This window comes from Columba livia, chromosome 2 (genome assembly GCF_036013475.1).
Source record: "Columba livia isolate bColLiv1 breed racing homer chromosome 2, bColLiv1.pat.W.v2, whole genome shotgun sequence".
In the NCBI taxonomy this organism is placed as follows: Eukaryota; Metazoa; Chordata; class Aves; order Columbiformes; family Columbidae; genus Columba; species Columba livia.
The window spans coordinates 68,890,496-68,904,789 of NC_088603.1; the positions used below are offsets into that span (position 1 = coordinate 68,890,496).

General features: G+C 43.2%; 1 protein-coding gene across 1 annotated transcript; it reads left to right on the forward strand.

Annotated features, from left to right (window-relative positions):
- Positions 1-2,196: 2,196 nt before the first annotated feature.
- RBM24 (RNA binding motif protein 24) lies at positions 2,197-12,897 on the forward strand. The gene is made up of 4 exons (XM_065052395.1): positions 2,197-2,786; positions 3,320-3,443; positions 4,541-4,595; positions 10,763-12,897. The coding sequence occupies exons 1-4, from the start codon at positions 2,619-2,621 to the stop codon at positions 11,103-11,105; spliced, it is 690 nt and encodes a 229-aa protein (XP_064908467.1). The 5' UTR covers positions 2,197-2,618; the 3' UTR covers positions 11,106-12,897.
- The last annotated feature ends 1,397 nt before the right edge of the window (positions 12,898-14,294 follow it).

Genomic DNA, 14,294 nt, shown 5'->3' on the forward strand with positions numbered 1-14,294 from the left:
TTCTTGCTGCTTGCCGGAACTGTCACACTTTCACCAGTGGCATCATTACTGCAAAATCTGAAGGCTATAGGAATAAATGTCTTTCTTCTACACTTGCATTCCAAAGCCACAAGCAGTTCCCTTGCAGTAATTCATCTCGGTGGCTCATCCCAAAACACAAAATACACATTATCTCAAGCAATTGGGACAATGACACTGCTGAAGTTGCCCACCAACCTTCCTGCAGCACAACAGATACTGTACAGTCCATGCCTTTAAACCATCAAACCCATTAGTCTGCCTGCAAACTCAGACATCCAGCATAGCCAGGTAAACACCATCCAACCAACAGCTAACTCTAGGCTCATCCTCATCTCAAAATTCATCCAGCTTCATCAGTTTCCTGTGGTATCTACAAGTTCCATAGATGAACCTCACTCTTCAAGCTTCACTGGACTGAACCCTAACCCTAGTGCAAAAACACAAGCCCTAGTAAGGCCAGAATATATGCCAAATGGGTATAATCTGAAAGAACTATCCTTCTAGGGTGTTTGTGGTCACCTCCTTTGGGTTAAGGCTAGACTAAAATTTGAAGCTAACATACAGTTTAGGAAAGAAGTATATACACAATATATTGCTGAACACTAAAGTGTTCAAATGGTCTTTAATTCATTTCCAGACGACAGAGGTCACTTCTCTTTAGATAAACCTAAAGTGATGAGTAAGACTGAGAAACAGTTGGGAAATATTTTTATTTCTGAGGGATGCTTAAGTAAGATACAGACTGGTACTGGTAGCACCAAATCAGCACTAATTTGGTCCTGAGATAGTAAAGATCGTACATCCAAGAACTGGAGGCCTGTGTTTGTTTTTCATAGCGTATGCCATGCAAAAATAAAGGCTTGTGTCGACAATGGACTGAATGGACTAGAGTTAATTACAGAATGGCAAGGTATCACCTCTCTGAAATTTAAGTTAGGATACCTGAGGAATCCTAAGGCTGGAAAATCACATCCTAGATTCTGTTAGGACCACCAAAGTAGGAAGAGGTCTGATGCTGGCAGGAATGAAAGGGTCAAACTGAATTTTGTGGGGTTTGCCCTCAATAGCAGGGGTTGTCTTCTTGTGATAGTGTTAGCATTAGCGATTTTGTTGGGTTAGAAGAGAGAATGGGTTGGAGAACTGTATTTATTCCTGAATTTTATTGGGATTGCCATCTTAAATTGAGAAAGCTAATACAGTAGTAGAACGGTTGCATTAATAATAGCATAGCTTAGAGGACATATTTTGATCTCTTAATGGCCAGGGTCACTTCTAGTTTTAGAAAAGAGGATGTGCTAGCCTGCCAGAGTAAGATGAAAACTGGGCTGTAAATGCTTTGGATCAGGGCAGGAACAGTTCTTGAGCTAAGGTTACAGTTAGTGTTTGATTTAGGGACAGAACTAAGGCCTGAGAACTAGACAGAGGATTGTGGGACCATCTTAATCCTCTATGGAATATCGAACAAAATGTATACACGTATGCACATCTGTTTTCCCCAATCTTTAACCTTCCTCCCGTCCCTTCTGTCTCCTTGTGGGTCTTGCCCCCAACTCCCACAGTCCTCTGCCTGTCCATGCCACACAGGCATTCTTTTCTCTCTGTTCCTCTGCACCCTTCCAGGTCCCAGCACAGGGCAGAGGCAGCAAGAGAAGAGAAAAACAAGAGAAGCAGCTTTACCTTTTTTTTTTCTCATTCTGTGTCCAAGCCAATAACAAGAACCACAACCACCATCACCACCACAATAATAATAATGGAAGTGCTGCGGTACCGCAGCTTGGCTAGACTGGGGAGAGACCTAAGTGTGGGTGGCAGGGGTTTCCCCACAAGCCTTCAGGGCGGGATCGGAACGTTCGAGGACTGCCAGCTCCCAGTGACCCGGCTCTTCCCTGGGGCTCTCCGGCTGGCGGAGCAGCGGTGACCCCATCGGACCTAGCCTCCCGGCGCTTCCCAATTGCACAAACCCGGGGCAAACGTGCCCGGGAGGGCACCGAGCCTCCCCGCGGGGCACTTCTGAGGCAGCCCCTTCGTCTGGCGGCTCCAAGGGCCGGCTCCCGCCGCACGGAGGGGCATCCAGCTGTTGCCAACAGCTGTGTGACAGCCCCCGCTGGGCCGCGGCCGAGCGCGGGGTCCGCCCCGCCGCCGTCCCCGCCCCTGCGAGTAGGAGGAGGGGGAGGAACCGAGAGTGCCCGACCCGGTGGCTTTTAGGAGGGGGAGGCCACTCAGTTGTTAGCGCTCAGGCCCTGTGCTCCTCTTCCAGCTGCTGCTTCTGCTCGTATCCAGCGCTACGGCCGCCAGGCTGGCTGCTGCCCGGCCTCCCCTTTTCTTTTTGCCGGTACCTACCTCAAAACCTCCGGAGGCTGCGGGGCTCCGCTCTTGAAAGAGGAGGAAGCTGGGTTTGCAAAGGCGCAGGGGAATTGCATTGTAACTGGGTGGCGGGGGGAGACGGGAGGGAAAGAGAGGAGAAAAAAAAAAAAGAATCAAGTAGAAAAAGAGAGCGGGGCTGACTCTGGAAGCGGGTCTCGCCGCCCAGGACCCGCACGCCCCGGCGGCCACGCGTGGGTGCAGAGCGCGGCGCGGCGCTCAGGGCCGGGCGGAAGATGCACACGACGCAGAAGGACACCACTTACACCAAGATCTTCGTCGGGGGCTTGCCCTACCACACCACCGACTCCAGCCTGCGCAAGTACTTCGAGGTCTTCGGGGACATCGAGGAGGCGGTGGTCATCACCGACCGGCAGACGGGCAAGTCCCGGGGATACGGCTTTGTAAGTGCGCGGGGCGGGGGGAGCCGCGGGGGGCCAGGGAGGGAGGCCGGCGAGGGGGCAGGTGGACGGCTCCGGGGGCGTCCCGGGGAAGCTTCGGCGGGGGCCGCCGTCAGGAGTCGGGCAACCCCAGGCTCGGGGGACGGGACGGGGTGTCGGGCGTTTGACTTTTTGCCTTTTCTCCTTTTTTTTTTCCCCTCTCCCTGCTGGTGAGTTTGGAGAGAGGCGGGAGGGGGGGATGCTGAAAAAGGAGATTGAGAGGGGAATTGTCCAGTTTCTCGCCAGCGCGCCTGTTGCTGCCTGATACGGCCGCGCCGGGGGTTTATCTGGCGGCGGCGGAGCTCGGCCCGCGCCCTCCGCCCTGCGCCGGCCGCGGCTCCCGGCTGCGCTCCGCTCGGCGAGCGGAGGTCGGAGTGGGGGCCCCCTCGCCGCCCAGGTTGTCCCCCCTACCAGGGGGGCGGCCGGGTCGCTGCCGTGGGCGAGAGGCTTCTCCTTGGCCGCGGGAAGGGATCTAATGCGCCGCATTGCCCGTTAAGGTCACCATGGCTGACAGAGCTGCTGCTGAAAGGGCTTGTAAAGACCCCAACCCCATCATCGATGGCAGGAAAGCCAACGTGAACCTGGCGTACCTGGGTGCCAAGCCGCGGATAATGCAGCCAGGTGAGGAAGGGGCCCTGAACAGCTCTTCTCTCTGTACGTTAGGCTTCTGAAGAGAGTAAAACTTTGGAAAAGGTAGTGCTGTCCTGCACTTGCCTAGAGTACACTCACTCTTGGGGCGTGCTTTGGGTTTGATTTTTTTTAAACGCAGTATGTAGTAACTTTATGGCTATTTTATACACGTGCCTCATTTAAAAACCAAAAGCAGTCAGGAATAAAATACATGAAGTTCCCCAGGAAAACTTCCACAGTTCAGACACTTCATTGGTTATTCCCACTGCTGGGAACGTGGTGGCGCTGACCATTTACAGTATCGTTGCAGGGAAAGACTGGACTAGGAATGAATCGCTTCCAATGTGTGCGGTCTTATTAATACAAACAGTATCGTAATGCAAACTCCTCAAACAGATGGGAATGATTATGCAGACTTTAAAATGAAATGGCTCTTCCTAAGACCACATCTGAGCCAATCTGATGTCCCAGCCACTTCCCAAACTCCTGCTTTGTAGCAAGAGAGACAGGAGGACAGTATGTGCACATTTGTGCTCTGAAGGAGGCTGCTCTGAATTCCCATGTCCTTGGCCTGAGGAATATTTGTGCAAGTAATTAAGAGCCCACCAAGGAAAGAACTTACATTTGGGTGCTTGAGGAACAGAAGTGAGTTAGGATTTGACCTCCATGCTAAGTCCTTGTGAGTAGAGATGGCTCAAATTTAAGTCTGTAGAAAGTAGACAGATACGCTGAATAGAAAATACTACATAATCCTTCAGAGGCTACAGTTAGAGAACCAGAACGGAGCACAAAATAAAATGTGAACGAAAACTTTGTGCTAGATGTTTAGAAAAAGTCGTTCTTCTAAACATCTCTAGAAAAGTGTGTGCTTAAGTCTTCAGTTCTGTGTGCATGTAGGGGGGTGTGTGTGTATATATGGATTGATGCATTTTGCTTTCCAATTTGTGGTTCTGCAGCCTTTCAGACACGGTCACTGGAGGCTGTTGGTGAAGGCTATTACTCTGCATTTGTGTGCGTGTGTATCAATAGTGTAAATAAGTGGCCAAAAGAACACCCATACAGAGAATGTGATGTGTTTTTGTTGGTAGGTTTTGCCTTTGGTGTCCAGCAGCTTCATCCAGCTCTCATACAGAGGCCTTTTGGGTAAGTCTGTTCAATGGGACTTCAAACAGGGGAGGAAAGATCTTCTTTTTTTTAAAAAAAAAAAGGAAAGGAAAAGCATGATCCTTGAAGGCCTCTTGCAGTAGCAACCTTATAAACTCATAAAGTTCTCAGACTTATAAATGTATACCTGTAAATCCGCTCACCTTGTTGGTCATGTTCTAAATGCCGCAGCTGAGTCAAGTTGTGTGGGACGTGTCCCTTCCACCTAAGCAGCCCAGTCCCGTATGACCCTATGATAAAACAAGGAGGTATGACTTGATGCAAGATTGCTGTGCCCCATTTCTCTTTTTTCAGCTTGACTCAATGTTATTTATCTCTTTCTAATCTGACAGGGATCGTTTACAGTTAAGATAACTGATCAGAAGGATATGATGATAAGAGGTGGAATAGTTCTGTTTGGAATTAAACTGTAACCAGTAGACTCAAACACAAACAAGCTAAAATGGTGATTAACGATGCATGTATGTTTTTTTCATATAGTCAATAGACCTCCGTGTGCTTTTTTTATTTATTTATTACAGTAATGAAGTGGTGTTTATAGCTAAACTGTGTGCTTTTATTTAATTGAAAAAGCTGTAGTGAAAGTTTTTTGGGGTGGTCTTTTTTATTTTGTTTCTTGTTGTTGAGGAGTGACTTTGCCATGGGGAGCAAAGGGCCTTTTTTTTTTTCCTTGCTTTAAAGCTGTAGCCTGTGACTTTTTTAACCATATTTTGTAGTGAGTGCTAAATTGTGTGACTTCTTGATTTTTAAGTAAATCAATGTATTGCTTGCATGTTCATAATTTTGGGGGGGGGTTTGTTCTTGGGAGGGGTGTGGAGCTCCTTATTAACAATGTGCGTCCATTTGGGCTTTCTAATTTGAGATATTTTTTTCTTCAAGCTGTCTTTAATATGTAGCGCGTTTCTCCTCTACTTGAGTATACTGTTCCTAAGTAGATCTAACTCTTGCTTCTTATAGGCATATAATTAGGAGGTGAAGTCTGCTTTAAACTTTCCATACAGTGTCACTTCACTAATGCACCCTGACTGAGAAACTCATTGCAAAATAATGCATTTTGCTAATTAATGAGTAAGCTAACAATAAAGTAGGGAAAATGTGTCACAAATGTATTCTGTTTATTCGACTAGAATAGCTTTAGAACATATTCATTAAGCAATGATAGCTTCTCAGTAGTTTGATTTGTCAAAGCAGTAGGAAACAGGTCCTGTCCTCAAAATTGTAGGAGAAAGTCTTCCTAGAAACTTTATGTACTTCTAAAAAAGAGAATGTTGATTCTTCTGAGACCTGTGGGGAGGTTGCGGAAAACTTTTTGTCTTTTTTTTTTTTTTCCTTTCTTATGATTATCCTCTACTGTGGTTTTTTCTTCAGTTTCTGTGAAGTGTGAGGAGAGGACAGTGTATCTGCAGTGATCAGTTTACGATGCCTGTGCTAGGGTAGGCAGGAGGAGCGCATTGTCTCCAGAGCTGCTGTAGCACTTGTTGCAGAGAGGAACCAGTGAACTGCCTGGGGATCAGCCCTGGAGAGACCGAGCATTTGCTGAGCGCTACAGAAAAGGAGAACCTGTGGCGATCGGTTGCTAAAAGGACTGTGCAGATGTAGGGCTCTTTCTTGCTTTTCTTACCTGGAGCCAACAATAGATGATGTGAATCGTGTTTAGGTCAGGGAAATTCTTGCAGCAGGCTGAATAAGGTTTATTTCTATTGCAATGTATAGAAATCTGAAGTAAAGGAATGCTGGTTGCAGGGCCATGTGTACATGAAATTAGTCATTTCTAATCCTTTGCCTTACTTTTGCTAGGTGCAAAGGAGGTTACTAATCTTCCAAATTCCGGGTGACCTGTACCTTTTCTAAAGAATGTAGTTAAGATTAAGAACAGCATACACTAGCATGAATGAACATCGTCATTCACTGTATTCCTTTACAATAAGGGTGGTTGTTTCAGTGCTTACTTGAATCTGGTTTTATTTGAGGGTTCACTCTTAGAGGATGTTACATGGATAGCTCTGAAATACATGGTCACCTTAAAGCCTTTCTTTCTCCTGTGCAGTAGCACTTCTAAAAAGCACACTTTACTAATATCCTATGTAAAATGGGTTGTAGTGGTGATTCACTATCAATACTCTACTAATCCATACACAAAACCTCTAAATGTTTTGTATTGTTCTTTTGGCTTTGTTTTTTTCTACCAGCATGCAAATTAGTGAGGTGCTGCCATATTCTGGTATGGTCAGCAGTGTTTTGGTATGGTTCCTCACCTATCAAACAAGAAACTAAAAACTATTTGATCATGCTACATTACTTCTACTGAGAAGATGCAGAAGTACAATATTCTGAATTATGTACAACATTATTGTGGTGGAGGGAGCCAGCAACTAGATTAGCTTCAAAGCATGTAGCATTTAAAATGCTGGGAATTCTCCTTTATTCAGTGCCGCAGAGATCAATTCATCCACCAAATAACATTTCTCCCTGTTCTTTACATTCAGCATCTATCTTACTGTGGGTGTGTTTTGTAGAAAGCTGTTTGATCACAGGACTGGTTATGTATACAGTCCTGTTTTCAGGATTGTTTATTAAAATACTGTCTCTGAATTCAATAGGAATTTATGGACGGTGAAGATGACTTTGCCTCCTAAGATAGATTTTCTTGTTTTGCTTATGCCATTTTTACTTTAATATTGATGGGAAAATATGGGGTTCTACAGAGGCACTGGTGCAGGATATGACTCAGTTCTGTTGGAGAGAGATTTTTTTTTCCTTTGTTTTCCGAACTTGTACCTGGTCAAAATGAGAACAGACCCCCTGTTTTCAGTAAGACCTGAGTTAAATCCAAAGCCGTTAAGTTCATTATCAAATGGTTAGCTAATAACTACCTGCGTGGTATTATCTTCCAAGAGTTAGGCAATTCTGTCTTTCTTAAGAGAGAAGGCACAAATTTAAAAGGAAGCATTTTAAGGGTTTCGTATGTCCTGTCCTGATGTTTATGTAATCTATTGCTGCTATAAGGAAAGCTGTGCATTGGTGAAAATGTACTCTTTACTCTTACAAAACCAGATGATGCCATGCAAGGGCCAAAGCAAAACATTTAGTTCAAAGTTAGATATCTACTTTCACAAGTATTTAATGTTGAAAGTCAGTGATGTGCTACTACCGCTGAATTTCTATACACCACAGCTCTCCGCATTAGCCCACAAAATTATTTCCTTTGAAACAATGAGTTTTCACTTTATTACTGCTTATAGGATTATTTTGGGGGTCTTAGTTAAACACAAGCCTTCTGTTACAACAACAGTGAAGGCCTTATGGCACATGGCAGGAGTGTCTGTCATTCAATTTTGAATATCCCAAAGCTACAGTTACTGCTGAAGTTAAATGTGGCTTCCCTTTTTCGTTATTGCAGAATTGTAAAACAATAAATACATGTTCCAAAATAAAAACTACTGCCAGGAAAGAAAGCTTAAACTATCTATAATTCTCACACTCTTACTCTCAAAAGTAAAGCAGCAGCTTTTATTTAAAATTAAGGATATTTAGCATAACTGGGAATTGCTTTTTCAGCTTTTGACCTGCCAGAGCATTAAAAGCACTTGGGTTCTGAATGGCTGAGACCTGCATGTGCTGGCCTCTGCAGTAGGTAGAAATTCACTTTGGCCATATAAAGCCATTTTACTCGACTCAAAACAGTTGTAGCATGACAGATGATCAAAAATAGCCCCACTGCAGCTTATGCTGTCAATCATTATGTGAGAAATGGCATGGCGGTGAGGAGCCTGCACAGGCTTTATGTTTATTGTAGGGTAAGATGTGGCAAACAGATAATGTTTCATAACTTCACCACCTGTTAGTTTCTTGGCTTAAATAAAACAAGTCACAAGAGTATAAGTGGGAGCACATGTATCTTTCTGTCTTGTTCAAGGATATGGCCAAATGTCCTAATGTCTTCAGAAAATCTTAGTAATATCAGTTCAAGTCAACAAAAGCATCTAGATAAGCTTGCTTGCTGTCTCTTGTGTTAGAATGACCCTCCTTCACAAATGCTGTATGTAAAGATTCCTTCGATGTGGTGTTAAATGGACTCTTAGTGACACAGAAGAAGCTCTCTTGGTTTTATACCTCTTTCTTTACACTTAAAAATTGTGGTATATTTATTAGGATTGTACTTGATTGTTTATGCTCATCCATTTTGTATGGAGAGCTCAGGTAATGATGTGAATTTAAATGCACAGAGCCAGGTTAAGTATGCTTCAAATGCACTTCTGGCTAATCACTTCGTAAATTAGGTGAGTGTTTAAAAACCCAACTTACAGTTTTGGTTTATGTTTTCTTTCCCTTCCCAATCCCTATTTGTCACTTTTTTTTCTTATTTCTTCTTTTATACAGTAGGAAATGTATTTCATTGACATGTTGGGTTTTTATGATTGTGGTGTTCACGTCTTAAACATGGCAACTGAACATTTCTCTCTGCTAATATTCCTATTCAATCAACTGAGCTCTTTTTTCTTAAAAAGAAACCTAGGCTGTTCCAAAGCCTGACTATCACTTATTTTAAACTATGTTTTGCTATTAATCTAGTTGACAGTGTCCCTTCTGATTGAAATGTTTACTTGTTGACCACTTAAGTAAATCTTGAAGTTATTTTAAAAACGAAACAAACAAAAAAAGTCCCCTTTCCATTAAATCTTGAATTTGGAGAGAAGAGACCGTTTTTACCGTTGCAATTTGCATCTGTGCTTACAGTGTGCTAAAAGGTTGGCGCAGTCTTTAGAGCTGTCTGTAAAAGTAAAGTTCAGTATGAAATAGTAGAAAATCTGCATGAGCAGTTTTTTCTGGATTTATAAAGACTGACTGACCGGAAAAGAGTTGCGTATGTGAAGGACTTCTCTGAGAAATCCAGATGAAAGACAAGGTTATGAAACAATAATTATATTGAGTATATTATTTTAAAAATAATATTATATGATAAAATACAACAATGAGATGAACTTGTGTGTACACTTGTGTGCTAAGACAATGATATGACCAATTTTCAAAACTGAAGGACTAAGTAAAAAAGCCAAGGAGGCAAGTTTGGTGACTTGTAGAAGATGGGAAAGCATGTACTGATCTGTTCAGAATGGTTATTTCTTAAGCTGTAAATGTGCTTTTTTGCTTTTGTTCAGCACCAGATCTGTTTAGACTTAATCCTATGCCCATCTCCCAAAAAACTCTATGCTGTATGTCTTGCATAGAAATAAACAAGCTGGCACAAAACAAGACATCAGTGGCCTCATAATCAAACAGGTTTGACCCTTGTGTCCTTACAAACTTTACAAAAGTGTGATGCACATGTACTTAGGAGTCACTGTTATGGATTTTAATAGCATCTATGTAGCTTCCCCTCAATGGCCTCTTGTGACGGAGTGAGCTGCACTATCGTTCGTTTGGAAAGTGTGATTCTTGCTGTGTTTACCACACTTGTGAACTTTATTTAAACTTCTTTGTCGCCTGTGTTGGTTTTTTTTTTCCTTATTTTTAATAAGGGTGACTGAGGTTGCAGAGAAATTAATGTGTGCTGAGTCTGCATAGCAACTTAAGTAGGGTTGCCACAATACACACTTTCCCTCCCTGGCCCAAGAAGACTTTACATGAAGTCAGGGTTCAACCATTTTGTTACCTTATTGGCTATTGTCAAACTCATTATAGTGATGCTGTCAAACTGCTCAGTTACTAATAATAGAAGTATTGCAGGAAATAATTTTACTAAGAGTCGAGTAGTTGAGCGAGAAGCGGAGTAATAAAAATTACTTACAGGTGTTTTGAAAAACAGATACCGTGGTTTTCCAGATGGAATAATCAAGTTTACTCCTTTAGAGTTGTCTTAAAACTGACATCAGTAATCCTGGTCCTTCTGAAGATTTTAATAGCATTAAATGTAATATCTTCAAGCAACATTAAGCACTCCAATTTAACTGGGCTATAATGCTGTGCTTTGGAGTGATGCTTCTCTTTGGGCCAGCGAGCTGACTAATTGGTCCGTTCAGCCTCGTTATTGTGGCAACCCTATGCACATAACAACAACTAAATTCGTTTTAGTTTGGAGTATGGATATGACGCTTAGGCGCCCGACTCGTGTCCCGACTGTAACTCCCTCTCCCATCTTTCAACAGGATACCCGCTCACTATGTCTATCCACAGGCTTTTGTCCAGCCCGGAGTGGTCATTCCCCACGTTCAGCCCGCAGCAGCCGCTGCTTCCACCACTCCCTACATTGATTACACCGGAGCTGCCTACGCCCAATACTCGGCCGCTGCCGCCGCCGCCGCCTACGAGCAGTACCCGTACGCCGCCTCACCGGCTGCCGCTGCCGGCTACGTGGCAGCGGGGGGCTACGGCTACGCGGTGCAGCAGCCCATTGCCGCAGCCGCCCCGGGGACGGCCGCCGCCGCTGCCGCCGCCGCCGCCTTTGGCCAGTACCAGCCCCAGCAGCTGCAGACGGACCGAATGCAATAGCAGATGGACAGACTCCCGAGGGAAGAAGCCCTTTCTTTCTCTTCCTCTTTTCAGCCTTCCAGTTATAAGTAGTTAATCAGAGACAATTGATATTCACTAAGGAGCTTTAAGGAAAGCGATGCTATTGCAAAACTAAAGATTTTTTTTGTTTTGTTCCACTGTCTTCATACAATATGCATCCAAATTGTGTCGGTAGAGGGGAGGGGTAGTGCAGCATGTCTAGATTCAAGTATCAAGCCAGAAGAAAATGGGTTAAAAAATACTGTACTGTCATGAAAGAGTGGCAGCAGCAGCAATGGGACTTCATATTTTCAAGCAAGCAAACAAGAACCAAAAAAAGCAAAGGTGTCCTTTTTACAGTATCAGGGAAGCAAAACTGCCTTTTTAAAGTAAGAAAATGGTATTTTGAAAAGTTTGAACCAGGGAAAAAAACTGAGTGAGCAATATGTAATCTTGATCCATGTTAAGAGGAAACAAGCTTAAAGCACTGATTGTCCTTCCTAGCTCTCAGAAGTTGTCTCTGTGAGATAGTACCTTCTCACTGTCTCGCCGACGGGCATCGAACAACCCAAGGAAGATGGTCGGCTAGTAAGATGGCGGACAGGCACCAAAGTTATTTTCTTCTCTGTCCTCTGGATGAGTGGAACTATGGAGCAAGTGATGTGGAAGTAAGGGTGCAACAGCTGTAGAGACAATAACACAGACAGTTCTGGACAGAATACATCACTCGTGCTCATGTGATGAGCTTGTCACATCCTAATCCCTCGCCCCATCCTGTTTCACTTTTGGGAAACTTTAACTGCTGGTGTCAGCTATTCTGATTCTAAAATAGGATCAGCCCTTTACTACAACAGCCTTCTCTTTCTATTTATTGCATCTATTCGTAACTTGTGAATAAAGGCAGGAAGAAGCTTAATGAATTAAAACCTTTAAGAACTGTTTTAAGGGAATTTTCTTTTCTGAAAGCATTTGTACAATTTTAATATCTATTTCAGGATTGTATTTAAAATATTTATTAGCAAACATACAGTACATGAGGCGACTTTTGTTACCAAGACTGCAGTTCTTGAAGGGTTAATGGTATGTGATTTATACTGTGCCTTAATTGTTATGCTATTTAAAAAGAAATATTTATTTTGAAAGTTTTACTATGCTGCGCTCTAAAGAAAGCGACTTTAGATGTGACACTGTAAAATTATGTATTCATCTCATGGCATAAATTATTTAGTAGGCTTAGATGTAGCATATTAAATATTAACCTAATTAACTAAGGATGTTGACTTGGATTTATTTAAATTCAGTATGTGCACTGTATGAGGGTACTCTTAAATTAACACTTTTTTAGGTTTTTACATAAAATATTGCTAGTTCGTTCTTTTTCCCTCTACTAGTTTTTCCTATAGAGCTCTCAAATACATTAGTGCCGTTTTCTCACTCTTCCGTATGCAGACTGACTATTTTTCCCTTTGCTAGAAAATGCTGCTTTACATTGTCCTGTGAAACTACAATACTTGCAATTTTTATTCTTGACCGAAATGGAATTTAATATTTTACACTGTATTGGATTTTTTTATACTTGAACAATTTCATACAAGGGAAGACAGGATAGCATTTTTATGGACTTTATCTAATGTCACTGGATTTATTTTAAGTATTTGGAATACTAGCCAGTGTTATAATGTAGACAAGACTCTCCTGTGCATATTATTTATTCAGTATGTATATTGCTTTACAACATTTCAGATCTCCTAATCTATTCACTTGTATTAAAACAATAAAAAATATTGTCTCATCCCGTCTACTGATGTTCTTGCTCAAATTGTCTTAGATCTTGTTTAGATAAAACTAGGGGGGCAACTTTTTGGGGGATTTTCTTCATCTGTGGGGTGAATGGCAGCATATGCACTGACTTTAAATACATAGACTGATATGAACTGTATTACATGGAGGAACATCTTAAAATCCTCCATGTACAGGCTGCACAACCCCTCTGAGTAATCCACTCCACTAACTAATTATACCCATAGTGTCTTTTCCTCACCCCCTCCCTCTATTCAGCCAGAGCCTCCACTGTTCATTTATCACCTTCGTTTCTCATTGTTTGGCAGAAAGCCCAGCCCTATCTTCTCACTAACCTCCTCTTAAGAACTGGAAAGTTGCTGTTCTCTTCCATAGGCTCAACAAACCCCAGTGCCTCAGCCTCTCCTCACAAGTCTTGTGCTTCAACCTCCAGCCATGCTGCTGGCCCTCCAGTGCAGACATCCAAGTTTATAAACAGCTTTCATGCGTTGGGAGACTCCAGACTGGATCCACTATGCCAGCTGTGGTCTAATGAGTGCTGAGTGAAAGGGAATAATCAGTTCCCTTGATCTGCCATGTGTACTTCTGTTGATACAGTCTGATGGACTTTAACTGCTGCCAGAGTTCACCACTGACTCCTCTGAGGCCCCAGACCTCCCCATGTCCTTTTCAGCAGAGCTGCTACCAAGCCACTCATGTATGAAGGGGGTTAGTTCATCTCAGATGAAGCACTCTCTATTTGTCCTCACTGCTTTTCATGAGGTTCTTATTGGCCTAGTCCTCCAGCAAGTGTAAATCTCTCAGAGTGGCAGGCCTTATCTCAAGCACATCAACTACACCACCTGTTTAGAATCATCAGTCCACAGACCTGATAGTACTGCATCCTCTCTCTTCCTCCAGGTCATTGATAAAGGTATCAGACAGGACAGACTCCCAAGGGACTCCACTGTAACCAGCCTCCAAACAGAGCAGGAACCCTTTTGACCAATGGTCCAGCCATTTTTGTGCTTATCTAGACTGGACCATCTGAAATTGCATACAAGGATTCTGTGGGAGATGACATGGAAAGCCTTGCTAAACTCAAGGTAGACAGCATTCCCTGCTTTCCTGTCACCAACAGATGAAGTCATCTCAGCACAGGAGGCAATTAGTTGATCCGGCGCGATTCACCCTTGAAAATCCATGCTGGCTGTTCCAAATCACCACCTTCTCTTTCTGTGCCTAGAAATTACTTCCAAGATTGTTCACTCCATGATTGTTCTGTATTTCCCTAGACTGCCCTTCTTGCCCTTTCTGAAGATGAGTGTACCATCTGCCTTTTTCCAGTCATGGAAGACCTCCCCTATGTCCATTACCTTTCAAAGACAATAGTGAGCAGCCTCACAATGA

Coding starts and splice junctions, on each gene's coding strand:
- RBM24 (XM_065052395.1), top strand. CDS start 2,619: ATGCACACGACGCAGAAGGACACCACTTACACCAAGATCTTCGTCGGG. Junction 2,787..3,319: donor AGTCCCGGGGATACGGCTTT/GTAAGTGCGCGG, acceptor TTGCCCGTTAAG/GTCACCATGGCTGACAGAGC. Junction 3,444..4,540: donor GCCGCGGATAATGCAGCCAG/GTGAGGAAGGGG, acceptor TTTTGTTGGTAG/GTTTTGCCTTTGGTGTCCAG.